At 41.4% G+C, this 26,932-nt stretch overlaps 1 protein-coding gene across 2 annotated transcripts in view; it reads left to right on the top strand.

The window, feature by feature from the left end:
• The window catches only part of man1a1 (mannosidase, alpha, class 1A, member 1), a 109,912-nt gene that overhangs the window by 10,312 nt on the left and 72,668 nt on the right, over nucleotides 1-26,932 (top strand). For both annotated transcript variants that reach the window (XR_004609014.1, XM_034527143.1), the window contains exon 2: nucleotides 21,028-21,124. Coding sequence is in view for 1 of the 2 variants with exons in the window: in XM_034527143.1 (XP_034383034.1) it covers nucleotides 21,028-21,124 (97 nt within the window). In the remaining variant the exon portion in view is untranslated. The remainder of the gene's footprint in view (nucleotides 1-21,027; nucleotides 21,125-26,932) is intronic.

Here is a 26,932-nt window from a genome sequence, read left to right as displayed (position 1 = left end):
GGTAATTTTCCGGAAAGTTTCCACGGGAATTTTGAAAAGAGTTTATTTGCAAAAGCATACAACAGGGAACTTAAATGTAGTTGAGAACAAGACTCTGCACGCCTAGCTCAGCTGGACCCTGAATGCAGCTGGTTGGGAACATTGTCTGCCAGAAACATAAACGTAAACATAAAACCTTCTGTTGTTTTTGAACGTCTTTGTCATCAGTGTTGCGTCTGAACATTTCAGCCCTATGCCTGGCAAGTGTGAGAGCGCCCAGTTGTGTAGAGGCCAAGAGCGGTATTGCAGACAGATAGAGATTTCAATTATAGCTCGCAACATATTAAAAAAAAAAACCTGAACTAGTTCATTTTTTGGAGCTGTGAACTTAGTTCAACATTTTGAATTATGAACTATGAACTGAATTAGTTCATTTTAAAATGTGTGAACTATGAACTGAACTAGTTGAAAGTGAACTTTCCCAACACTGTCATTACCTAGCATATTGATTACTTGGTAAACTGAAGCCATGTTCATTTTAATACCAAGTTTATTTGTATACAGTAGACTAACTTTTTACAGCAGTGAGGAGGACGTTGATGAGTTCCAGGAAGAAAGCATTTAGACCTGAAAGGATTCAGGGAAAAACACCCCAAAAGCAATTTGGGTTGGTGGGTGGTGATCATAGGGAATAGACCTTTTTTATTCAAAGTTCATGTTTTTGTTGTTCGATGAAAGAATAAAGTTCTACTCATAAAATGTCAAAAAAGTCAAAACTGTCATTTTTAAAAGTTGTATTATAAATGTTTGCATGCATGTCTGCTTATGACAAGATATATACAGTTAAATTAGCCCAACATTTCCAGTTAATTCCCGTGGAAAGTTTCCAACTTTGAATATTCCCTGGTCATGATGCATGAAGGTAAAAAAAAAAAAAAAACGGATTGAATTTTTTTTATGTACTGAAAATGTGCCAGGGAAGTTAAATGACCAGAATTTGTTGCTCATGTTTTGAGGCTGTGTTGGTTAGAAGCACTTGTGATGGTTTGAAATGCGCCTTAGATCATCCGATGAAAGTAAAACTGTGAGCCAGCCAGACGTCCTCAACAGGCAGCGTAATCGATGACCTCGAAGCTGTAAATGCATGAACGTCACGTACACTCATAAAGCCATAGAGCTGTCTGGCTGCTCCCTTTTAATTATTACAGTAAATAAGTGTTTTTAAGGGAAACGTTGCTGATTTCAGCTCTTTGTCAGGGACAGACTTTTGTGTTTATAGGGCTGGCTCCAGCTGTGCAGCGGCCCATTTCGTCTTGTGCTGCATTATACAACGGCATATTGTACACGCATATTGTAATATTAACTTCAATTTTCTTTGGAGTAAAATAAGTCATCTAGATCAGTAGATTAATTGGTAAACTACTTGATCGGTTTATTTATATAAAATGAGTCGTTCGTGTCATCTCTGCCTGAAACTCCCACAGGACTGAAATTAGTGCCTTTTTAAATAGCTAAATGAATTGTCAATAACAAAATCACCAATAACCCTTCCGGCTCCCTCCACGCACCATTTGTACCACCTCCCGTTTGGTGCTTCAGTCCACTCGCTTCCACTTGCAACTCGTTTTTTTAAGCTTCGGGAGAGCTCATAGCCCGACAACCGTCAAACATAAACTGGTGGACAGACATACACTTACACTATCAAAAAAACAAGTCCAAAGAGAGACGTATTGCTAGTACTGCAAGCACAACATCAAAAAGTAGAAATTAGAAGTAGGACAACAAAGAGAAATGGATTTTCTTTAGGTTTAGGCAACGGGAAGTCTTGTGGCATTTCCTCCCTCAGACCTCCTGCATGGACAGCCTGACATTTTCAGCGAAAGGGGAGCTTTAGTGCTTTTCTTTACCCAATCCTATCAATACACCACAGGTTTTCATGTGTGTGTGTGTGTGTGTGTGTGTGTCTGTGTGTGAATGTGTGTGCACTCCTCTTCCTGCTGTGGGCAGCTGCCTATTGACAGATTCCAGTAGCTCTACAAATGTTATGTGACTTGTTATGTTTTCTCTCTCTTTCACTCGCCGACCCTCTTGACACGCACCAAAAGATCCGACGAACACAGTAGTTATGCTTTTCTAGTGTGTCCTTCATTCATTTGAATGCTCTTAGTATGAACTCCTACAGATAGTGGCCAAGCCCTTTTCTGCTTTTATTTGAGAGAAGGTATTATTTGAGACGTGTACTTGAGCATATGGTACTGCATTTCACTGGGAAGCCTCCCTGTTTTATGCTTCTATTTACCGTGTTAATTCTCTGTTGCTGCTGTTAATGGAAACTCCACTCTTTTCCCCCCCATCTGTTTCATGTTAAAACCCTTCCAGCATTTCGGAGAGCACAAATGCGTTCCCCTTTCGCTACAAGGCTTTATCTGCAGGAAGTGTGTGAGAGCCATTATTGGAGAGATAATCAGATCCCAGATTTTAACCCGGTTGTTATCCGAATGCAGAGAATCCGCAGTAATTGGGATGTACAGAGACATGGCAAACAGAGTTTGAGAGATCATGGGAGAGAAGAATGAGGAGGTGCCAGTGCCAGGTTCAGACAACGCATGTGCTTCCTTTTGGGATCATTAGCAGTCTGTAGGAGGATTGCAGAATTATTAGCATTCCTTATGCTATAGACAGTGTTGTATGCTGAGCAGGGTGGCCTCTCAGTCTCATGGGACTTTGGTCACACACACACACACACACACACGTACGTACATCTATTGCCATTTGTAGTCGGCGCCGTCTTCTCGACGAGTTTGTCTCGTCTTGCTCAGAGCTAACATTAACTAACACTGCTAGCTCATTAGCATCCAGAGGTTATCGGTTTCATTCACAATGGCTTCAGGGGGTACGTGTGATATTAATGTACAAATTGGCATTTAGCTTCAAGGGTGTTTTTAGAGTGGTGTTTAGAGTGTTAGAGGTTGGCAATGAGGTGTTAACATGTCCCGACGCAGCAGCGTCTTGGGTAAAGGCGCTTTAATATCAACTGTCCGTTAATAACTCAATTCTTTAGTCTCACACTCTTTTCTCTTGGTATTCCTGCTTTAGTCATGTGACAGGATCCTACGACCAAGTGTTATCTATCTAAAGGATGTTGTGTCAATGACGACAAGGATGTTTTCCTCAAACTATTTCTACATTTTACAAATCGTCGCTGTTTAGTGAACATCATGTACTTCACAGGTTTGTTTCTCTAATTTCTAAAACAAAACAAACCATTTGAAAAAGACTATTAGAATATCTGGAACTGAATACAGACCAGTGACTAAAAGCATGTTGCACGTGTGTTGACAGTTTAAGAAGTCAATCACATTGTGAAGTCATTGTTTTAAGACCCGATACAATTGAACAATACTAATAATATCCAGTTTGAATCCTACGTCCCTGTATTTATTTTTCAATCATCTCTTGTTGTATGGCAAATCAGTGTCAGAGTATTTTTGCACCAAATCCCTGTCTTTGTCCCTTGTGAGTGGATCCCTCCTTCCTCTTCCTCCTCCTGATCCAGCAACAGGTGAGGGAGGTGTGCGTGGAGACAACAGTTGTATCTGTATCGCTCTAAACTCTGAAGCCTGCCTACTTTTCAGCGGCCCAATCGAATGGGAACGATTGGATTTTAAATTCCTCTGGTGACAGTAGAGAGCTCAAATATTCAGTTTCGCTGTGGACCACGTCACGGCACTGAAGCTTAGGACTCTCTGACTTCAGTTTCATTGGGACTTCAGGGCCAATGCTTCTTCCAATTATTCACTTTATCAAAGCTAGAGGGAGGAGGAACGACATTTGGTTAAATCCATGAGGTAGTTGGAATGACAAATAAACTCAAGCGTCGGTATAACCTGCCCTGGTGTGACCGCACCTTTTATCTGTGTCACACGGGCACGTCCTATTTAATTCTTTACGCCAGCAGCCAGCAACACGTAGCAGCACAAGCTCTTTTCATATTTGGCAAACCGATCGCAACGTGAAGGAATTTGTTATTGTCTGTTCTGGCACAAGACTGGTGTTGCTAGGTGTGCTTCACATGACCTGAGAGAGAGAGTTTGAGTATGTGGCTCACTGTAAAAGGATCACAATTAGGGATGTATGAGCACTTTCCGCGGTAAATACAGTATAGTGGTTTGGTTTGTGTTGATTAGAGGTGTTAACATACAATGTGTACAATTCAAGGTAAATTACTCGTATATTAGTGGATAGACAAATACTCAATACTATGATGTGTTTTCTTGAGTGATGCATATTGTTGTTGTCTCCCTCCCATTTACTGCAGACAGTTTAAATAGCATTGTAAATGCAGAACATATTGAACATTTATAGTCCGCCGCAAGACGACAACATAATTTACAGCCAATTAATGTTATTCTGGGACATTAAAGTGCATTTGCATACAGACTTGTGAATATTTATATACATATATATAATTCCCCCCGCCGAAAACTCTTTTTTTGGTTGTTCATGTTGGCAGTTTTCTTTTTGGGACAGGGTGTGACATTTTTCCAAAATGGCTGTTTTTTTATCCTGCTGACATTCAAGCCATTATGTACACACCTGTCGTTTGGGCTCATTGTGTATCGTCAGCCTATCATGTTTTCTGGTTCAGGGTTATGTTACCATATACTCAGTTTTCATGTTCATTCAGCGGTTCTCTTTTGAAGTTGACCCACCTGTCTCCACTTGCAGAAGCTCGCCTCTGCCGTTCATGAAGAATAAACGGCCTGTGCAAAGGCCAAAGACATCAATTTGTCATTTCACATCCTGCTTAAAAGTTTCAAATTTATTCTTGGCAAATACAAACTTCTAGGTGTTGGCACAAACAGGCTGATTTTTTATTTTTTTTTGGAAAGCCCTTTCGGCTGTGAGCCTCCAGAGGGGTTGAAGTGTTTTGTGACCAGCCCTTGTTGCCCAGGGATGGAGACAGAGGAAAACCGCTCTTAGATATTCAATACCAACGCATCCCAAGCGCTGCGGTGGTCACGGTCCGCTGATTCTCTCTCCTTAATCCAATTCAGTCTAATGCCTGGAATCATAGGCTGTCAATCACATACTCCATTTATTTTTCAATCTCCCTTTCCTTCCTTTTCTCCTTTTTCCGTGTGAAGCGTTTCAGCACTACAAGCTCTACCGGCCTGCATATATATCAGCTGAGGGCCTGAACATCTTTTGGTAGGATGTGAATTTTTTAGGACCAATTTGTTCAATGTTCTACTCTTCCGCAACGACGCCATGTTCATCTTTACGTAGCAATTAAGGGTTTTCTGTTTTGTGAATTCTCTGATAGTCAAGAACTTTGTTTAAGTGTATGTTCATGGATGCTACTTACTGTCTAAGGTCACAGCCATCACTCCCCAATTCTCTCTTTGTTTTGACATTATACAATTAGTCATCTGGAATTACTGCTGTGCTTCTGATTCCAAGAAGCTTTTTTTTCATGTTGCTCAAGAACTCATCCACCGCTGTCACTATTGTTCCACGATACTTTTGTTTTACACACCCCACCCCGGCTGTAGCTCCTGGGGAGACTGGTCGTCCTGAGACCACAAGGTAGCCGGTTCGATCCCCGCTCTCCCCATAGTTCATGTTGAAGTGTCCTTGAGCAAGACACTGAACCCCCAGTGGCTCCCCGGGCACTTCACTGCAGCCCACTGCTCCTTAATAACTAAGGATGGGTCAAATGCAGAGAATAATTTCATCTATGTATATAACTATATGTAATATGACACTAAAATATGGAATTAATTTTTTTAATTCATCCCTTCTGAACTCCGTGGTTTGAAATCTCAGTTTTGATGTGGCCAGTTTGCCTCTTTTCTCCCAGACACGCGTGTTGGCCGTGTGCTGCTGAGTGCCCAGTTCAATTTACCGGGGAGAGAGGCAAGCCAAGTACACAAGCTAAATTATTCAGCGTGCATCCTGCAGCCACTCTAACACACACACACACGTCTAACAGACGTGTGTGTGTGTGTGTGTGTGTGTGTGTGTGTGTGTGTGTGTGTGTGTGTGTGTGTGTGAGAGAGAGACTGGTCATTATGCATTGTTGTTTACTACACATTTTGATCATCATTCATTTAAATAAAAGAGAAAAGGCCAAGGCACAAAATGAGGGAGTGAGAGGGTGAGATGAAAAGGTCTTTATCTACTGATATGGGTTCTTGAAACTCTATCGGGTTATTTGTTTTATTAAAGCTTTTTATGGTTGTTCATTTTTCTTTAAAATTCAAACTAATTTCATGCCCCTCAATGTATTGTTTTGGACCAGAAAGCCTTTGGAACCTAATTTAAAGCACAACAGGGAACCTCAATTTGCTACTGAAAGCGTAGCGGTGACATTAAATGGAGTCTATGATCTGAATAAATGTAATTCAGCTTGATAGAGAACCATTGGATTGTTGCATCAGTCCTTCCTCCATCCCATTAGAGGTGAAGCACTCTGACATCTGATTTTTAGGACATACACACACACTCTTATTATGAACTCGGCACCTGTTTTCATAGTCAGGGGGTGAATGTTTCCTCACTTGATGTAACCATTGTGACCGTGAACCCCGAGTCCACCGAACGGCAACAATTGAAGCAATAATTAAAAAGGCAAACAGAGCAAACTCTGCACCTTTCTGTCCAAATATTATTCTTGTTTTTGTCTGTTATTGACATTTTTCATGCCAGACATATTATATTGTCTGGCATGAAAAAATGTGTGTCAGTCAAATAACATTAATAAAGACTTTGTTCCTTTTGAGCGAGCCAGTAAGCCAATGCCCAGTCAGCATGCACAATACCAAGGCAGTAGTATTTGGTCCTTCCACAGAAGCCGGTGCCCTCATGTTACCCTCTCTGGGCTTTACTTTAACTCTCATATAGATGATCTGGGTAAGGCATTTACGACCCATCTGGAGCTACTGCAAAACGGGTGCGTGACCTCTGATCCAGGTTTGCACCACCACAGGGTTCAGTTCCCGTCTCTAGACTTTTTGGTGTCTTTGTACGATTCGGCATTGCAGAGGACAGAGTTCATTAAGATTATTTGTCTATCATGAGACAGCATGACCCGGTTAATGACCCGGGTCGGTATTTAATTTGACAAATGATCCACCAAAACCCATCAAATTCTCAAGGTGTTGCTCAGTGATGAGCAAGGTCGTCCTTCAATCAGAAGATCAGCGGTTCGATCCCCGGCTCCGCTAGTCCATGTTGATGTGTCCTTGGGCAAGACACTTAACCCCAACATTGCTCCTGAAGCTGTGCCTACGGTGTGTGAATGTTAGTTCGTCCTGATGGGCAGGTGGCTCCTCCCATCAGTGTATGAATGGGTGTGAATGATGTCATGTAGTCTTAAAGCGCTTTGAGTGGTCAAAAGACTAGAAAAGGGCTGTACAAGTACAGGTCCATTACCATCTGTTCCTCAAACAAAATAAGAAGTAAGGATTTGGGCTTCTCCAACACTGCACTAATAGTTACAAATGTTAGACTCTTAATGTGTTTTAGCTGGCTAAAGAAGATTCATTGGATGGCTGCCTAGCTGGTAAAAAGGAGGGAACTTCTGAGGATAATATCTCTTACAGTGAATCTTCATGACTGGGACAAAAAAATAGCCTGAGAGAAAAGGCTTTTGTAAGAATTAATGGACCACAGGCCACTGTTTTTCTCTTAAATGCTATACAACTGGGTGATCTTTGCACACAATTTGCAACATAGAAAAAGTGGTGTTTTTATATTCAGCCACAGCTTGTAAGACCTGTTTAGAAGTGGGCAAATTGATACTGTTTGTTTAATTTAATATGCTTCTAAACACTGAACTGAATTCAGCAGTTGAAAGTAATGCGCTGAATGAAGTATATTCACAATAGACTGCATGTACTCATGTACTTGCGTGGTTTAACAGCTAAAAGCTTGAACCTCTAAATGGTCGGGTAAATTAATGAAGCAAAACATATCTTTTAGATCTATTGAGTGTGTTTAATGTTCTTCAGGCTTTGTATAGGATATTCAGTTGTAAACTCTATTTGATAAGGCAGTCTTTTATTCATAGCAGATTACATAGCCAAAACTATAAAGCAAATTGTGCAGTAATTATGTCTGGGACTACCCAGGTCATACATTTGCGAAGATTAGAAAATGCCATTGCAACTATTATCCCTTTTTTTTAATGTGTGGCTTAAATACTCTGGAGTGGAGCGAATCTAGTTCGGCCCATTTTGTAGTGGAGAAGAGGTATAATTATTACATTATCACAAGTTAAAATATTATCACCCAAAAGATATTTGACACTTTGAATATAGCGGGAAGAAATAACCTCGCATTGAGGGAAGCAGGTGTCTGGTTTATGAGCCCAGGGCCTTTAATCATTTATGTTTGACTGAAATGGATGGTGAAAGTGAAGCGTTATGAAAATTGGACAAACCAGACGGTGTGCTAGTTGGGTGGGTGGGATGTAAATGTTATTGATTATTTCCTCCAATTACTGGGATTGTTCAAGCGATTGGATTAGCAGGTAGGGATTCTCCTGGCTGATTAATAGGCCCGGGGGATCCAACACTTAACAGACATGGAATGGTGCCGAAAAGATCAGTCGCTTCATCATTTAACTGATCTACAGAAAATTAACCAACTGTTTGTTGTATAGGAGGGGTTGGTTGATGGAGGCTATAGAGTTTGTAATTCTGGCTAGCGTCTCTCCACCCCAACCCATGGTACCAATCCCGGTGACGTTTTTTTTTTATCGGCAATATCACAGAAGTGCTCAAAAGCCGCAAAAATGTCGACGAGTAGTTGTTTCTGTCAAACAACCAGAATCGGCAGTTTCCACATTTTCTCCCTCTATCCGGCCATTTCGTATTCGGTGGTTATCCGCCCCCCGCTGTTCCTCCGGACAAGTCATTTGAATGGAGCACAGTATTTCTGGCATTCTCTGCTGATCAGTCCTCGTCTCTCCCAACCTGTTCAACAAATGAGTGATGAGCCGCCGTCTGCCTCCTCTTTGGCCTGCTGTATCGAAGCGGGCAACGGGTGTAATGGAAGGAGGGAGAGGAAAATCAATCTACCTTTCACAAAGTCTTCATTAGTTTGCCTTTTGTCAAGTGGCTGGGTCAAACCAAATTGGGCTGCTTCCCAACAATGCAAAGGTCAAGTCAATAAATGTGTGTGGTCTGATAGGTGTGTGTGTGAGGAGCCGTGTGAGTGCGTGCATGCGTGCGTGCGTGCGTGCGCGCGTACACACACACGCACACACTTACTACCTAGAGGTGTGAGAGGGAGTGTTTATCACTTTGCCCTGAGCCAAGAAAGTCATAGTTAAATGAAAAATGAAAACCTTTTGTAAACCTTGTTAGATAAAAAGCCCAAAATGTATCCATTATATTTCCCTCTCTAGAAAACAGCAGAATTTCAACAGTTGTCGGGGTGGAAATGTAGTTAATTTTAATGTAGCTTTTTCCCAGCCACACTCGAGGGTTATACTCTCAGGTCTTTTCATGTTGTGAACACTTTCAGAGCCATGCCTCTTCAATTTCTGCTCTCTTGGTTCGACATGTGTGTACTCAGTTGTCTGAATTTAATTATATAGAAAAACCGTCCTTGCTCCATAACCCATGGGTCGTCGCTGTTATGGCTCCATTTCTGAATAGATAATGTCAGTAATCATAGCGCCATGAAGTGTTCCGTGTTTCATTTTGACATCTTTTATTGTCAATAAACGCGTTCCCTCTGGAGTGGTGTTTTGCTGCCAGAAACAGTTTTTTAACCAAACAGTCAGTCGCAGATATAGATTTTACGCCTCCTCCTCGATTTCTTCATTCTCCCTTCTTCTCCTCCCCAGACGGCCCTCGGCTAATATTGATTTATTAGTTTGTAATGTTGCGTCGCAGGTAGGCCTGTGCTGTTGACCGTGTAATCAACAATGAGCACTGTTAAGAACCGATCAGTCTATTGGGAACGAGGCTTTTTTACCAGGTCAATCAGGTCAGCGAGTCTTGGCACAGGCTCGGCTTGTTGGGAGCGCTGGGATCTGAGACGCAGACGAGGCCTGATGGGACATTTTTATTGACTTGGATTTTCCTCAGTGGATGATCATCGATCAGTCAATGGTGCACCGTGAACAAAGACATACAATGTATTTGGATTAACGGGGTGACGGATGATAACAATGACTGACTTTGGTATTCTCACCCTGGGCCACACTGTTGCTTCATTGAGGTAGCCATTCAATATCAATGAAGCAACCGTGTGGCCCGTGTCCTGGCCTTCGCACTTTGCTTGGTCTCACTGATAACGTGACTCAGCAGCCACCTTGCTCCTCTGGTCAAACACAAACAGAGGGCTTATGTTTTCCCTCCTGTGGAAATGAACGTTCTCACATTTGCAAAAGTAAAGGACACTTTGAACAAAGAAAAAAACGTGTCCTTGTTACGCCTGCAGCTGCGTTAATTCGGTCTGTACCGAGGGGGGTGGGGGGGGGGCGGAGATGCATCGTTGCCCTTTAGTGCTGCCGTGTTTTGGGGCCGTTACTTTTTGGTCACTACTACAAAGTTTGATCCGACCTCAACCTTCTTGTTCCAGGCAGTTCAACGGGCAGCTTTCACACCAGCCTGAGCAAACCAAACCAATTAGGCAAATGCACCGGTGTCCGCTTAACCGCAACCGTAAGCTCGTTGCTGGCTTGTAGACTGATCAAATCAGCTCAGTTCTACACGCTACAGCCTCCACTCTGCTGGTGAATGGTTTGTCTGTTTTTGAGGGAAATCAATTATAGTCTTCGGAGATAATGATCACGAGCTGCATGCCACTTTTAATTGCGTCCTCTTTGTTGGTACGCGGCTGCTGTGTTGTTATTCTGTTCTGTTGAACAGCCTCGGACAGCCTCGGTTCTTGTCTTGCTGCGAACACTTGGCGCTCGGCATTTCAGAATGAATGGCTTTGGCGCTTTGCTTGCAGGGCTTGTTAGAAAGATGTTAAACGTAACGCCCAATTAGATAAACTCTTAAACCTTTTGTTCTTCTTTAATCACAGTCTTTAATACACATTAAGTTTGTCGCTCACGGTGTAAATTTGACCCAAAATGTCTGGAAGAAGATGCACTCCTTTTTTCATTCATCCGGGGAAGAATTAGCAGGAGTGTGTCTTTTCAAACGTGAGAGGTAACAACTTCTGAGTTTGACACAGTAAGTGCTTGATGCTACGCCAGACTGCTCAAGAGGAAGCTAAATGTGTCTTTCATTATTCACAGCTTTCCTTTTTCGTTTGTCTTACAAAAACTCCGAACATGACACGCAACTTGTCTCGTCGTTGGAGGTTTGTCACTGGGTGTCCTGGCGGTTTCACAAACGGCGTCACAAACTGTTGGCCGGTGGCTGGTGACAGCTGCAGCTGGCCGTCATGGAAATAAAGTACTAAAGTACTTTTCCGTCGGCAGAGACCGCGGGGAGGCTGCATCCTTTCGACCAGCAGTACAATACTGACCCATATATGGTTGCTGAAATACTAAACCACTTGACAAATCCCTCGCTGATCCCTGAAGAACTGCTCCCAAAGCAGAAGGGGTGGATATTGTCTCTTGAGCAGTGGGAACATTTGAGGAGGCGAGGTGGAAACGCGATTAGTTGATTTCAAAACGGCATGGGTCAGAAATCAAGTTTCATGTCGGGGCTGTCGATTCTTTTTTTTAAAAGATCATTTCCAACACAGAATGAGTTGTGGCAACAAAAAATAACTTGTTTTCTGCGGTATTGTTCTGGGAGTAACGGATTGATCTCGGTGACATTGCTCACTTCTCCTTCGGGCTAATTGCATATGAGTTTGAGTATTGCTATGAAACTAGATAACCATACTTCCTTTTGTTGAATTTAGGAGAAATCTACAGATGCACATAGAAAAAGTGTAGTGAAATAATAAATGTATATTTTGTATTGTTTCCACTACTCTGAAAGAAGACTTGGAATCAAAATACCCAACACTTCAAAAGTGACCAGTGCATCAAAGAACAATATCTTTTTTTGTCTCGGCAAGTTGCATCCATTGTTTTCCAATAATTGCAGGATGTTCAACAAGTAAATCAGCTGGTTAACCCACTTAACACTGTCCACTTATTTCATCCAAAGTTATCTTTTTATATGTTGACGCACTGCAGACGAATCAATTTGCACTCACAAATGAATTTCCATGCAATCATAGTGTAACCTTAATGACGATAACAAAAGCCCTCATCACGTACGTGCTGATGAATGACATCATGCAAGTCATTTCCTGCAAATTGAAGTGGAAACAAATGGCTGCCTCGGTGAAAAATTGGAAACGCTACAGCACCTCTCTCACACACACACACACACACACACACACACACACACACACACACACACACACACACACACACACACACACACACACATATAATCAGTGTTGAAATTGGCGGGAGTAAAGATGGTTAGCGCTAGCTGTCCCGAGGAGCTAACGGACAACGTTAGCGGAGGTTGCATTGAATTTCATCGTGATGCTTTAAAGCTCTATTCAGTAAAAAAATAAGTAATTATGGTGTGTTGAAGTGTAATCTTCTAAAATGTAGTTCATGGTCGAGAAACTTGAATACATCCACTTGTTTTGAAGAAGATGTTTTCACGGCAATATAATATAGATCTTAAAGAGGTAATTCTGACCTGTTCAACTTCCAAACACTTAGTTGTTTTACTGTTTTTCACCTGGGCTCTTTGTATTGCGACCAGCTGAAATGTTTGAAGTGTTGGTTCTGACATGTGCTTTAAAGTGAACCTATTTGCTGAAGTGTAACATAATCTGGAACGTCCCCTACACTACCTTTGTGATGATTTTATTGGCCCTCACGTCTCTTTTCCATAACGTTTTCTACATAGGACTTTTTTTCCGAGCCTTTTCACTGGGGTCTGTGTAAGTGGTGTAATGGTGCGTAGAGCTTCTCAACGTCCTTCTTTCCTCTAATATAGAAGCAGCCCCGGGGTCTGGCACATTTCAAAATGTCATTTCTGTTTCATGATGTTTAATGTGTCCGTCCCGTCCTTGGGATTCAAAAAATTGTTCGCTACAATAGATCGCTTTACTCATATACTGGTGGTATCAGGGAAATCTATATCTCTTTATTTGTAATATTTTTTTCTTTATCTTGTTTTTTCCCCCCAAGTTGATCATAGTGAATGTATAATGCACAACTATTTCTTCATATAGGAATCATTTGCTTGTGTGAGCTAGCAGCAGCTCTCCTCTGAGATGGGTTTTAGAGAGAGATGCAGTAATACATACAGTATATCTTTTTTTTTAGAGGTGTACACAGCTTCTTTCATCCCCACATAGAGAGAGGGATGGATATAGAAGGAGAGATTACATTTAGGATAGCATAAACACAGACAGGCCTGGTAAACAACCCCGGAGCAACTGAAGCAACAAATCAACCTCCATGTAACAACTCACACAAGAACTTGATCAATTGGAACCTTTTGGCCGAAATCAAAAGCATGGCTCTCTCTGCTTTTTGTTCTCCTTCGTCATTTATTCCCTGTAGACGTTTTTGAAAAGGCTGCTGATGAGTTGCTGCGCTTCTGCCCAGCTCTTCGACCTATACTCGTGTACTTGCAGCTCAACCTGCTGCAAAGGTGAAAGGGAAGTTAATATCACACGTGTAGTCGTATCGCCCGACAACTCGGCATTCCTGTTAAACTCTCCGCTCTTTTTGAGAGGCGACGGACCAGTTGAATGAGTCATCCTGTAATATTTGATGCAATCTTAAGATTGGTTCTGGCAAACGCCTGCCAAAGTGTAGCTGATCCAAAAATAGGCTGTTCGTCCTCTGTTTTCTTTACACGAGATGAACAGGAAATCACTCGCTTTACATGAATAACTGCATGAAATGAAGAAAAGCTCAACTTTAAAACTTTTCTTTCTTTTTTTCTGCTTAAGCTCGTGTGTGCCTGTATACCATATGCAAATATGACAGATTGCTATCAGCTGGCTTGGTTTCGCCTACTGTTTCCTGTGATGTGCTGATTTCTTAAAGTGTGTTCAAGAGGCAAACTTTGGCAAGACGAGAGCTGTTGCTGTAGTTTTAGCAGAGAGGACGTTGTGCTTGAGTGCAAAGGATATAGATAAAAGTTGCACTAATATCATAACCGCCTATTCTTTGTTGTTCAGCGTGTGACACGTGGCTAAAATCAATTAAATGAATCTCAATTAGTTTTTCAGGATATTTCAGAAGTTTGCTGAGCTATTGCGTGAAATGTAAAAGTGTGTGCGTGTATTCATGTTCCCGTGGTCCATGCGCAGGTCTGCAGTCCTTATCTGCCCAACAACCACATGTCACCTAACTGCCCCCCTTTTTTCTCTCTCCGTCTCACACACTCTCTCACTCTGAGTGCACCTGTTACAAGAGCGTTACTCAAGGCGTGTTCCCTCGAGGCAAAACCATCTGAGGATTCAGTTCCAACTTAACTTTTGCCACAGCCACCCCTGGAGGAATGCTTCCCCCCCCCAGTTCTTGTTTTACACACATTCCCTCGGCATTGAGCACACACACACACACACACACTGAATCAATGCCAGGTTATAATGTTGGGGGGACATTTTAAATGAGACCTGGGTGTTGTTTACCTCGGTGCTCATTAGGGTTGCAAAGGGGCGGAAAGTTTCCGGTAAATTTCCAGAAAGTTTCCACGGGAATTTTGGGAATTAAAAAAAAAAAAAAGTTTATTTGCAAAAGCATACAACAGGGAACTTAAATGTAGTTGAGAACAAGACTCTGCACGCCTAGTTCAGCTGGACCCTGAATGCAGCTGGTTGGGAACATTGTCTGCCAGAAACATAAACGTAAACATAAAACGTTGTTTTTGAACGTCTTTGTCATCAGTGTTGTCTGAACGTTTCAGCCCTATGCCTGGCAAGTGTGAGAGCGCCGAGTTGTGTAGAGGCCAAGAGCGGTATTGCAGACAGATAGAGATTTAAATTATAGCTCACAACATATAAAAAAAAAAAAATGAACTAGTTAATTTTTCTTAGTTCAAAATTTTGAATTATGAACTATGAACTGAACTAGTTCATTTTAAAATGTGTGAACTATGAACTGAACTTTCCCAACACTGTCATTACCTAGCATATTGATTACTTGGTAAACTGAAGCCATGTTCATTTTAATACCAAGTTTATTTGTATACAGTAGACTGGTTTTTTACAGCAGTGAGGAGGATGTTGATGAGGAAGAAAGCATTTAGACCTGAAAGGATTCAGGGAAAAACACACCAAAAAAAAAAATTGGGTTGGGGGGTGGTGATCATAGGGAATACACCTTTTTTATTCAACGTTCATGTTTTTGTTGTTCGATGAAAGAATAAAGTTCTACTCACAAAATATCAAAAATGTCATTTTTAAAAGTTGTATTGTAAATGTTTGCATGCATGTCTACTTATGACAAGGTAAATACAGTTAAATTAGCCCAAAATGTCCAGTTTATTCCCGTTAATTCCCGTTTATTCCCGTTAATTCCTTTGAATATTCCCGGAATTTTGCAACCCTGGTGCTCATCCATGGGAGCGTGCCACTTGGTTTGGCCTTATTGTTGTCTTATGTCACATGTGTCACATATTTGACTCCCCCCTCCTGTGGTGTCTCAAGTTCAATTTCTCCCACAAAACATTTACTGTGGGGAGATTTCTCGCCCCACTTGAGGGAGTGCATATGATTCACATTATTTTTGCTGCATCTGCTTTTGTAATTCTTCTAGCGTCATTTATTTAGTTTTTCTTCCCATTTCTCTCTCCCGAGATATACAACTGACATAGTTTAAGCACACAAATCCGACACCAACATGTCTGAAGAGAAACTCATTTCCTGTCTTGGGTTTTAGTTAGTTAGTTAGTTAGTGGAGTTTGATGTAGAGAATCTGCACCTAAAGGCGTGTTAGGGTTATAGTTACACGGTACGTTGCCTCAGAAGCCCTATTGATTGAATATTTGATAATCAAACTGTAGCTTGCCTTGTGTTGAAGCTAAGTATTCTGGCAGTTTTTTTTAAAGATTTTAACATTTATTTGTCATAAATCTGCATGCTCATTACAAGAACATCAGTATTCATTTTTCAACAGTGTACTTAAGTGTGTTCCTTTTTATTCCCTGCTGCAACACATTAGCATGGCGTAACACAATTAGCTCTCCTGCTGACAGACAGAAAAGAGTTGTAGAGAAGGGAGGATAAGCGTGTGCGTGTGCGTGTGCGTGTGCGTGTGCGTGTGCGTGTGCGTGTGCGTGTGCGTGTGTGTGTGTGTGTGTGTGTGTATCATCAGTGAAGACAACACTGTTATTAGTTCAGTGCCTGAGGCGGATCAATAGGCTGAGAGGAGAGGTGGAGCAGGGGGACAACCGCGAATAGGAATGAATTGAAGAGCGCGAGAGGAGGAGGAGGTGATTATCAACACCTCTCACGCAGCCTTTCTGTACCAAATTAACTCGTCCTCGGCGAGAGGCGTGCGTGTACTTTAGATCCTCCCGCTAGATTGGACCTGATGTCGGTGCCCTAGAAAAACCACGGTGCCAGTTTGCAATGAGATACGGAGAGTCTGCCACCAGATCCTAATAGCGGCGGTCAGCCCAGGAGACCCTGAGCAGTTAATCCAATTAGAGTCAACACATAGGGATCCTGAGCAATAAATCCAATAAGAGTTAACACACGGGGAATGTTCAGCAGTGTGGGCCACACTTCTATGTACTCACTGAATTAGAGAACAGCACGCCCTACCTTTTTAAAAAAGAACACACGTTTTACAGAAGATAAAATGCAGGGATTTTGACGTACATTTTTTTAAACTCATTTTTTGATTTTTTACAACAAAAAAGTAAAATCTTGCCCAACAACAAGTACATTTTAGTATCAAACAATTTAGTAGTAAAAAAAATTGTCACATCTGACTTTGTATTTACTTTTAAATCCCCAAAAGTTCTTTGTTTCCACATACTACATGATTCAATAGACAAGTGGTTTAATACAATCTGTTGATGTGATCTCTTTAGAGGATTGTAAGGGTGTGAACAGACCCAACTGGACTGACGTGTCTTTGATAATCCCGGTGCCTCTGTAAAGAATAACAAACAACTTTCGCTACGCTCATGAGCCCGGGGCATTTGCAAACGTAAAGTTCTCTGCGCGAGCGTCTTGAGCTCGCCATCGTTGAACAGACCCCAGATCAGCTTCCGCCCTCCTCTCCCACGGTGTTGCAGAGTTTTATATTTTAAAGTGACATGCGTATAGGAGCTGTAATTAGCAGGCTCGCTGGCTTTAATTAGTGGGTTTAATGGAGCAAAGCTTTCTCTTGCTGTCGTTTGGACGTGTGTGGGAGTTGTTATACAAATGCAGTGGCTTTTGTTCTGTGTTTATGCATGTTTGAGAGTGTGTTTGTTTAAAATGAGGGCACTTTACCATTGTACTGTGTGTGTCCTTGTACAAATGTAACATATGTAGGTAGAGCACACAGGGTGAGAGGTACCTGTGCTGATTATACTTCACCTATTCATTTCTAGCATAGTTTGGCATATTCCTTTATGCACTGCCATCTAATAACCACTTGCACGAAATCAGAGCCTATTCATGTTCCAGGCTCTTCAGCCTCCATCATGTAACGAGATAAAACATCTTTGATTGAAGCATCGTCAGTCATGCTCACAAAATGTTAATCATTATGTTTATGGTTGTCACTAAGCACCTGCATTTTACCATCCGTTTCAGCCATTTCTTGACATCCTTTTGTCTGGCATGTGACCACGTTTCTTTTTGTATTTGTTATTTGCACTAAGAGAAGAATCTCTATCTGCATGTAAGTCTGAGTGTTTGTCCTTGTGCAGCGTCGAAGTAGGAGCCATTTTGACACGTTACATTTTAATAAAATGTTGGTTAAACATGCCACCATGCTCTCTGCAGACCACGGCATTCATCACAGGCTTATCGGCTGCAGTTCACTTCTGCTGCTCGGTGCTGGATATACGACGATGTTACAACCGCCACGCTGTTTCTTGGCAACGCTTCAGGCTTCTGTGAGCCGAGCCGAGCTCACGGGTCTCGGAATGGCACGCTCCCTGAACTGACCCGCCCTCCGAGGGACTTGGTCAAATTCAACCTACATCTGAAGATTGTTTTCATCGGTGATTTAATCTGTCGATTTATTTTCTGGATTAGATGTTTTGGTCTATATAATGTCAGAAAATGGTGAACAATTTGTTATTCTCAGATATTCAGTCATATTCAGTCACAGAGGACTAAAGAAGCAAGAACATATTCACATTTAAGAAGCTGGAGTCAAAGGATTAAAAAGTACTCAAACCAATAATCTATTTTTTTTTTTTTTTAATTAAAAAAATTGAAGATTAATTTATTAGATGATAACTAATTGATTATTTGATTAATCGTTCAAAGCCATAGCTAACGGGTTGCCTCACATTGCTTGGTGGTCGTTGGTGCATTCAATTCAAACAACTCTGGTTTTTGTATGATCTTTTTCTCTGATCTTTTTAATCCGTAATAATTTCTGCTTTTGTCTTTTTCATATAGTTGTCGATTTTAATTTTGAGGTTTTTTTTAGACTACAGCACTTGTAAGACATCACCTTGGCTTACGGATCTTTTAAAAGGGGCATTTGTGCTTAATTTCCTCACATTTTATTGGCTATATTATGAATCGGTTAATTTAAAAAACAATGTTAGTGGTCGTCCTATTACCTCCACCACTTGTTATCGAGCCAATCGGCCGAAGGAATTCAGCTACCTTTGCCCTCCAGCCTCCAATGGATCTTTTGATGTTCTTATTTTTTCAATGCCAGTTGTAATACAGTGCAACCTTTCACCATGTGGCTATAAGAAACTCATCCATATTTCATTGCCCCTCACTGAAGCTCCTCTCCATGCATGTGCAATGGCCGTGAGACAGGTGGGGGCACTCAATCGGTGCTGGTTTCCTGCTTGACTGAGTTTACCAAAGCGCTTGTTTATTGACTGGTTTACTTGGCTCGCTTCGTTTGGGTCACACCGACCACGTAGCTCATTGACCCTCAGGTTTACCACCCGCTGTGGTCATTTGCGGCCGCCTTTCAAAATCACCACAGTGAAGCGTCGTGGTTCACTCCGCGAGCGTTTGTCCTCCCGAGTGAGCTAGCAAACAGTGAGTCAGCAGCAGTACACAGAATTAACTGTGCACACACACACACATGTTTACACTTGCAACAGGATATGGGTGCTGAGAGCGGGTGCAGTAATGTGATTCCACCCCCCCCCCCCCCCCCCCCCCCCCCTTCACCCCGGAGGGATTGTGCAGGCTGTGCATCAGCCTCACAATCACTTGGCTGAACGCTTGTGTTTGGGGTTTACTATCTTCAGGTCTAAGCTGACATTCACCCTGTATACGCTATACAGTATATGTGTAGTGTCAGTAAGAGCTTGCGTGTGTGTGTGTGTGTGTGTGTGTGTGGACGTGTGTCGACTCTCTCCGTCTGAAGGTGGAGGATAAGGGGTTTTAGCGTGTCTAATCCAAACACATTGGTTCTAGGAAGCTCCAGAACGTGTAACCCGGATTAGCAGGCGAGGCAAATGCCGAACTGGAGGCGGAGCCACAACTGAGGCCGAAATTGAGAGTTGGGGTGCTAGATTGGAAACTTGTGTTCACACTGCCATCAGGCCCCCAGCCGGCGCCTGATGAAAATGAGATGAATTTTCAGTGAATTTCGCCGAGGGAAAATTGGGCAGTTTCGACAGCAGATAATGAGACACAGCGGAGGAAAGTGTTTCTTTTCACAGGGAATTGATTGATATTTGGGTTCAATCAATCAGCCACAGCATTCATAACTGACTGACCGACAGTTTGAATAGATCCTTTGGCAGAGTATGTGTTGAAAGATGTTGTACTCCTTGTTGTTATTGATCTCAGTTGTACAGTTTGCCTTGTACAGTCGAACTGTACAAACTAATTATTCAGACCGTCCTCCTATTTAAAAAAAACGGCTCATAAAGGTCGTCTGTGCTGCTGGTTACGACTCCGGCCACCTGTAGTGGCTGGAGGACTTATAACCGGAGCAAAGGAGGAAGACAAAAACGCAGGACTTTCACCCGTGCCTAAATAAAGTACAGTACAATTATGACTTAGTCACTTATTTGAACCCAAACTTATTTTCTCCTTAACCTAATCACATAGTTTTGTTTCAATTTGTCTTGGGAATCATTTGCAACATATCCTATCGTTTAGCTATGAGGACGTGTTGTTAAAGTCACTCTTCAATCTATGGATAATTAAAACTGGATAATATAAAAGTGTTGAGTCAAGAGCTGACAACAGCCTTTATTTTACTGGCATTAAGTTGAGATGAATCACTTTGTGGTAAACATCGTCTGATATAGACGTGCTTTATGATTTCAGATGTTCACTCAAAGTATCTGTACAGGCGATGCCAGCCTGACTCAGCAGCAGACATTAGTTGATTGACAGAAGGCTTTTCAAATGAGTAATTGGCAGTTTTTTTTAGGCTTGTGCTGAATAGAACTGTATACTTTTTTGCTCTTGGAGCCATAGGAGAATGAACATTTCCGCATGCCAACTTTGTTTTAAACCATTTCTTTCCCCTGACATTTTATGGAACAAATGATTCATTGATCTATCGAGAAAACATTTGTCGAAAAAACGTTACTGCTGTATGTGCTGATAGCTTATAGAAGCTTATAGAAGCTTATAAGTAACATGAAGCACAGAAATGTCCACAATATTTTTAAAGTAGTGTAGAAACTGCGTTTACATGGATCCTTACCACAATCTATCATGTTTATATAATGTTTAATTTTTTTTAAATATTGGCATGAGACCTGAAAATCCAGTATCATTTGAGTTAGAAACAAAACAACACAATTGTGTATAAAAATAACTTAATTCTCTTTGTTACAGCTCAGATGATTCATTGTCCTCTATAACTCTCTCCCGTCTCCTCCTCACCCTCCTCTTCCTCCTCCCCCTCCTCTTCCTCCTCCCTATCAGATGATGAAACATGCGTGGGGCAGCTACAGGCGCTACGCTTGGGGTTCCAATGAGCTCCGGCCCGTCTCCAAGCAAGGCCACTCCAGCAATCTATTTGGTGAGTGAGAGACCGCACGCGCACGCGCACGCGCACGCGCACACACACACACACACACACGCACGATTGATCTTGTCCCTACCACCAGCTGCCTTGGCCTTTTTAGATTAGCAGCCAAATTGGCCGTCAGTTGGAGTCATCCATCTATGGATGACTCTAAATGTCAACTTTATCATATATTTAAATTCCGTTTTCGCTGCTTGACAGTTGTTGGTGTCGGTGCTGTTAATGAACGTGGTGACGGAGGGGCAGCTCATTCTGTCTGGGCTGCTTTTGCCTCCGTTTCACACAACTCACACTCAGTTGTGAAATACATAACACACACACATGCACACATGCACTTTGTTCTGCAGTGACACATCTTGATCCCCCAGTTTGACTGTGTGTGTGTTTGTACAGCAGAAACTAAATTAAACTAGGATAATAATTGCATCTTTTTTTAAAGTCCTTTCTTACCCCCCACCCTCCCCTAGAAAACACCCACACACACGGCTCCTCGTGTGGTCTCATTTAGTTGACTGAGATCGTTGGCGTGGAAGCTGGACTCTGAGAATTTGCCGCCAAAGTAAACGTAAAGCTAAAAGGAGATGATCCCACGGATCTGTTGCGACGGCATGCGTGCCAATGGCAAAGGATCAATACGACTCGTTAAAACCATTTTTAATCTGCAATATATTTGTTTTTTTTGTCCTAATTTTGTGAAGGGACAAAGGGATTAGAGGCTTCAAAGTAAAAGCAGCTCTATAACTGATATTGTTGTTGATGGAGCTTGATGAACACTGCTCTAACACTCAATAATATATTATAATATATATATATATATATATATATATATATATATATATATATATATATATTATAGTGTGTTGTTCATGTCTTCATGTTCATGTGTGTGTATTCCATATGTTTGTACACAGTACTGTAATTCATTCTGACTGATTGGATTAACAAGAGCTGGAATTTGATTTTTAATTTGTCAAGATCCGTTTGTCTCTCTTGGACTAATTATGGTGTGTGTGTGTGTGTGACAGTTTTTTGGAGTAGTGTCACTGCGAGCTCTTGACAAGATAAGATGGCATTCATGTGTGAAAGAGGTAGCTGTGCCTCCACTGCTGATAAGACCGGTCCCTCAACACCAAAATACACTCATGTACTTGATACAGTTTTCCTTCTTCTAATCTTGCCCGTTAACGTCCGGGTGTCACAACAATATGTGTTCTAGATGATCTAAAGTAAACAAAAGTGAACATGAGAGTGGTGTTTTTAAAGTGGTATAAAAGGATTATTTTGAGCTTGGGGGCAGCGGAAAAAGGAAAAGCTTTTAAACGCATCATTGCCTCATAAAAGTTATGTAAATAGTTGTTTATTAACACATGCAGCTGACATAGGTTGCTGCAGGATGACGTATTTGTTAGGCCAACCAGGACATTGGAATCACACTGGTTCTCTTTTATTTTTGGATTATTGCAGAAAATAAGCTCTGCGGCAAACAAACTTTCATCATACGTTAAAGTTTTGTTCAGCATCTTCACCAATTAACGCTGCATTTGTGAGTTTTTAACGCAATCCCCATATTTCAAACTGAACCGTAACTAAGGTGTACACGAGCAACACGTTACGTAGTTGTTGTTTTTTTAAGCTAACATTGTCTAATTAGTTTGCAGAAGTCTACTCCCAAGTTCTGTGATTGGCTCTGGGTAATAGGGTCTCTGCAGTTGTGTGGTTTTATTCAGAGCATAATTAATGTTTTCTGTCTGTACTTATAGGCGCCTCGAGAAGAATCCCTAATGCAGTTTTACCTCCACTGCATTAAAAAAAAGAGAAAAAAAAGTTATTTCTGAAAATCTCGAAATGTGTTTCCGTCTCTTACATCATCCGTTCCACGGAGCTCGCATTATTTGTGTCAAGGTACTATAGCTTAGCGGTTGATTTTCAGGTTGTGTGTGTGTGTGTAACACCATCAACATACAGAAGTGACAGGATGACAGCACGTTGAGTGTATATGTGCTCGGTGTTACGAGGAACGTTTGAAGACACAGACTCGGCTCTTTTGTTCAGTGTATGCAGTAAGATGACTCTTTTGATATTTAGCCTCATTTCTTTGTCTGTCAGCACCCAACTCTTTTTTTTTTGCTCTTCTGGAAACACCTGAGACAATATTTTGCTGGTACGTTGAGGTAAGTACATGTTATGAGTTTTTTTTGGGATCTGCGTCAAGCTTCCACTTTGTATCCGGTCATAAAAAAAGTACTGGCAGGTGGTATATTATATTTTTGAAAGTAGGTATTTTCACTGAAGTACCGTTTGATTGAAATAGATAACTTCAGCCCAAACCCCCACACTAAGTCGATTCCATTATACAGTACGGAGGATTTACAGGCTCATTTTTAATGATTTCATTCTTATGTTTAATGAGGGAATTCAATCAGCTTTGTGTAAATTCCAGAACACTGTTTCATTACCGGAATGTATCATACGTGAATGTAGGAAATGAGAGGAAAAGCGGCTGTGTGAATACTGATTTAGAAATTAGCCTCGTCCTTCTCCCTGTTCCACGCTCTCTCTATCTGGCCCTCGTGTCTCTGCTATAGAAAAGTAAATAGGTTTCAGTTGGCTGCTCCAGCAGACCCACTTCCATCAGTAAATAAGACAGCGTGGCCCCGAGGCCTTGTCACAAACGTTTCCAACTCCTATAGAACATGATGTATGACGATAATATTAGCCTGACCTGGAATATTATGCAATAACGCCACTTTCCAAACCGGCGGCTGTTTCTCCGACACAACAACCTGGATTGCAGGTTCAAACTAAACGGGAGAATTGCTAATTCTATAACTTTGGGTGGAAGGTCCAGGATGCCCACTCAAATGTAAATGTGGTACTTTGTAGTAGACCTACTTCACAAGGCGTGGTTTACCTTATCTTTCAATAAAAGAGCCACGTTGCACTTTGGTGAAAGTAACACATGTTCAGGTTAACGTGTTAGTGTTGCTGGCATCCACACTGTAAAGGTTCAGGTTTTTGTTACCGTTGGACAACTGGGATGGGAATAAAACAAAAATCAGCTGCTCGTTATATTTGATATTTTGATGTTCTTCAACATGCAACTGGAACCTTGATGTTGCAAATACACAGGTTGATGCACAAAAACACAGGTCTATACATTGTCATTTTTTAAGTAGACATTTGCAACAAACAATCATCTTCATGAATTGTTTGACCTCTAATATGTCCAAAATCCATCACAGCTTTCCAAACTTTTTAAATGACTTGTTTTTTCTGACAAACAGTCCAAAACCCAAAGATATTTGGTCTATTACCACTAAATACAAGGGAAAGCAACACATTTTCAAAATTCATGAGATCATACATATATATATATATATATATATATATATATATATATATATATATATATATATATAAACAAACAAACAAACGACTGCAGATTTTTCCTTTTGGGTGCGAGGTTGAACTCAACTCCAACCTTTTAACTGACAAACACTACAAGCGATAGATCTCCCTTAAATGTTGACAGGCAACTATGTTTATCATCTCAACCGACAAATGACAGACATCCAAACATGATTTGGGTATGTTTCATAAAACGGTATTACAAAATGAGTTTTTTCTTTTTTTTTTAAACCCAAAACTTCAAAAGGTAACACAAACTGTAGGAGATGATGAAATTGGATCAAGTTGCTGCATAATTGAGTTTCAAACCTTTAATTTAAGTTAATCACCGATCTTTCAGTTTGTCCAGTGACTGTATTTACAAACTGGACGTAGTCGGCGAGTAAGGCTTTAAAACTGGAAGTCTGGCGTTTTGGCCGACACCATCTTTGTTTTTGTCACGGGAGGGTGGAGCTAAGTACAAAACTTAACAAGACATTTTGTAGGCACCAATATGTTCCAATTAACCTTCATGAATTCATGAAAACGCACGGTGAGAAGATTAAAGTTCCAGTAGGGAAACTCTGAAGAGTCGCTGGCCATTAGAGAGTGACTGTTAAAGCGCTTCGGCATCGGCTTCACCGAATTCAAGCTAATGGAACATAACTTTTTATATTAATTTTAGTTATTTTATCCTATATTATATAGTATATTAATGAACACGACAGGATAGTAATACTTTACCGTCTCTGTGTGCATCTTCGCCTCTAAGAGCTCAACTGTGCCCTAACCCGCAGGAACAGGTACACCTCCACGTTATTCAATCCACAGCGATCCGGAGAGTTACCACCTCTCCGAAATGTCTCGTAATATTTTCGGTTTAAGGAGTAACTGAATTATTTAGACCTCCGGCTCGCATTGGAGTTTTGTAACCGTCCGACTCCTAACACGAACCGTCCGTTTGAACTGACCAGCCACTTGGGTCCTTTCACGCCCCGATCTCACCGGCCAGAGTATGTTAGCCGACCCCTGGAAGATGAATCATTACCGTGTTAAGATCCTCCAGATCAACAGGCGTTCATTCGGAGCTCAGTGTCACGTGAATAGCGTGGCCGGCCCTAAGCCGTGCCCTGACTCCTGAAAGATATTATAGAATTTCATTTAATCTCGCCGCCATTATAAGGCAATGTGCCTGAGGTGGAGTTTGTACCAAGGCCATGGCAATAGAAGAGTCTTCTCACAGAGTACTCTGACAACATGCAGACTGTTTTCTAGAAATGAATAAACGCATCAATCCAATGGCAATACATTTCAGCTGTGAGTGTCTTGCAGTAACATTTCCTTGGCACAGGTCCAGACTCCGCAGTGTGGGTTTTATTGCTCACTGAAAGATTTCAGCCACAACAAAGATAATTTGAGTTTGGACCAATGCCGGGGTGGAAGGCACTATAACGGATTAACATTAGATCCCGTTTGAGCCATCGGTGAGTAAAAATATGAAATCATAGATCAAATGTGATCGATGTGACGTTTCACATCGCAAGTAAATGTGATGCACTCTAAGATGTCTCGTCGATGGACGAGATCGTTAGTGTCGTGGACGGTCTACCAGTTTCACTAACTGATGAATATTTAAAGAAACTTCAAAGTAATGAATTTGAGATTGAAATGTGGTGTTTTGTTTACCTTGTAGACCAATATTTATTAAAAGAGGGACATTATTTGGTTGACCTGTTCAGTCTTAAAAACTGAAGAAATTGAAGCGCGTAAAGATTGTGAATCATGATCCATCTGACTGATGTGATATTTTTGTCATAAAGCCCACTTCTAAAGTGAAGTGTTCTTTATCAGCTCAACTAAATGTACTATTTGTTGTTTCAAAGTCCTCTCTCCACGGACGGGTACTGTGTCAGTATACTCGGTCCTTTCCAGTTCAACTGGTATCGGACGATATGCTAGATTAGTTATCAGGGAAGGAACAACATTATATTTAGTCTCAAATACTATCCAAATCTTCCTTTTTTAAACAAAGACAATATTTTGTAATACGAGTAAATCCTCTTCATGCCATGTCCAGATATATTACCACGGACATGATTTCAGTGTCTTCATTGGCGGCTTCCAATACATCTGCTGCAGTGCTGTTGTCGGTGGTGTTTCCTCGCTCGTCCTCTCTTTAATTGATACTTTGACAGACCCCTGCTTGTGCTCCTCCAGCTGCCAAACAAGCTAGAGGTTAAAGCCTCTCGTTCTAGCTGAGGGCGAGCACAGGGAGGCACTCATGTGTTTAACCAACCAAAAAAAGCAAAAGACACACACACACCGTGGGGACTTTTTCTTTTTCTTTTTTTGGTTGGTCCGTGAAGAGAGGACTTTCCCTGTCTTCTGTTTGTCATCTAAATAAAATGGATTCAG

This window comes from Cyclopterus lumpus, chromosome 24 (assembly GCF_009769545.1).
Source record: "Cyclopterus lumpus isolate fCycLum1 chromosome 24, fCycLum1.pri, whole genome shotgun sequence".
Taxonomy (NCBI): domain Eukaryota; kingdom Metazoa; phylum Chordata; class Actinopteri; order Perciformes; family Cyclopteridae; genus Cyclopterus; species Cyclopterus lumpus.
The sequence above is the reverse complement of the archived record's forward strand: the minus strand, read 5'-3'. Positions and strand labels throughout refer to the sequence as shown.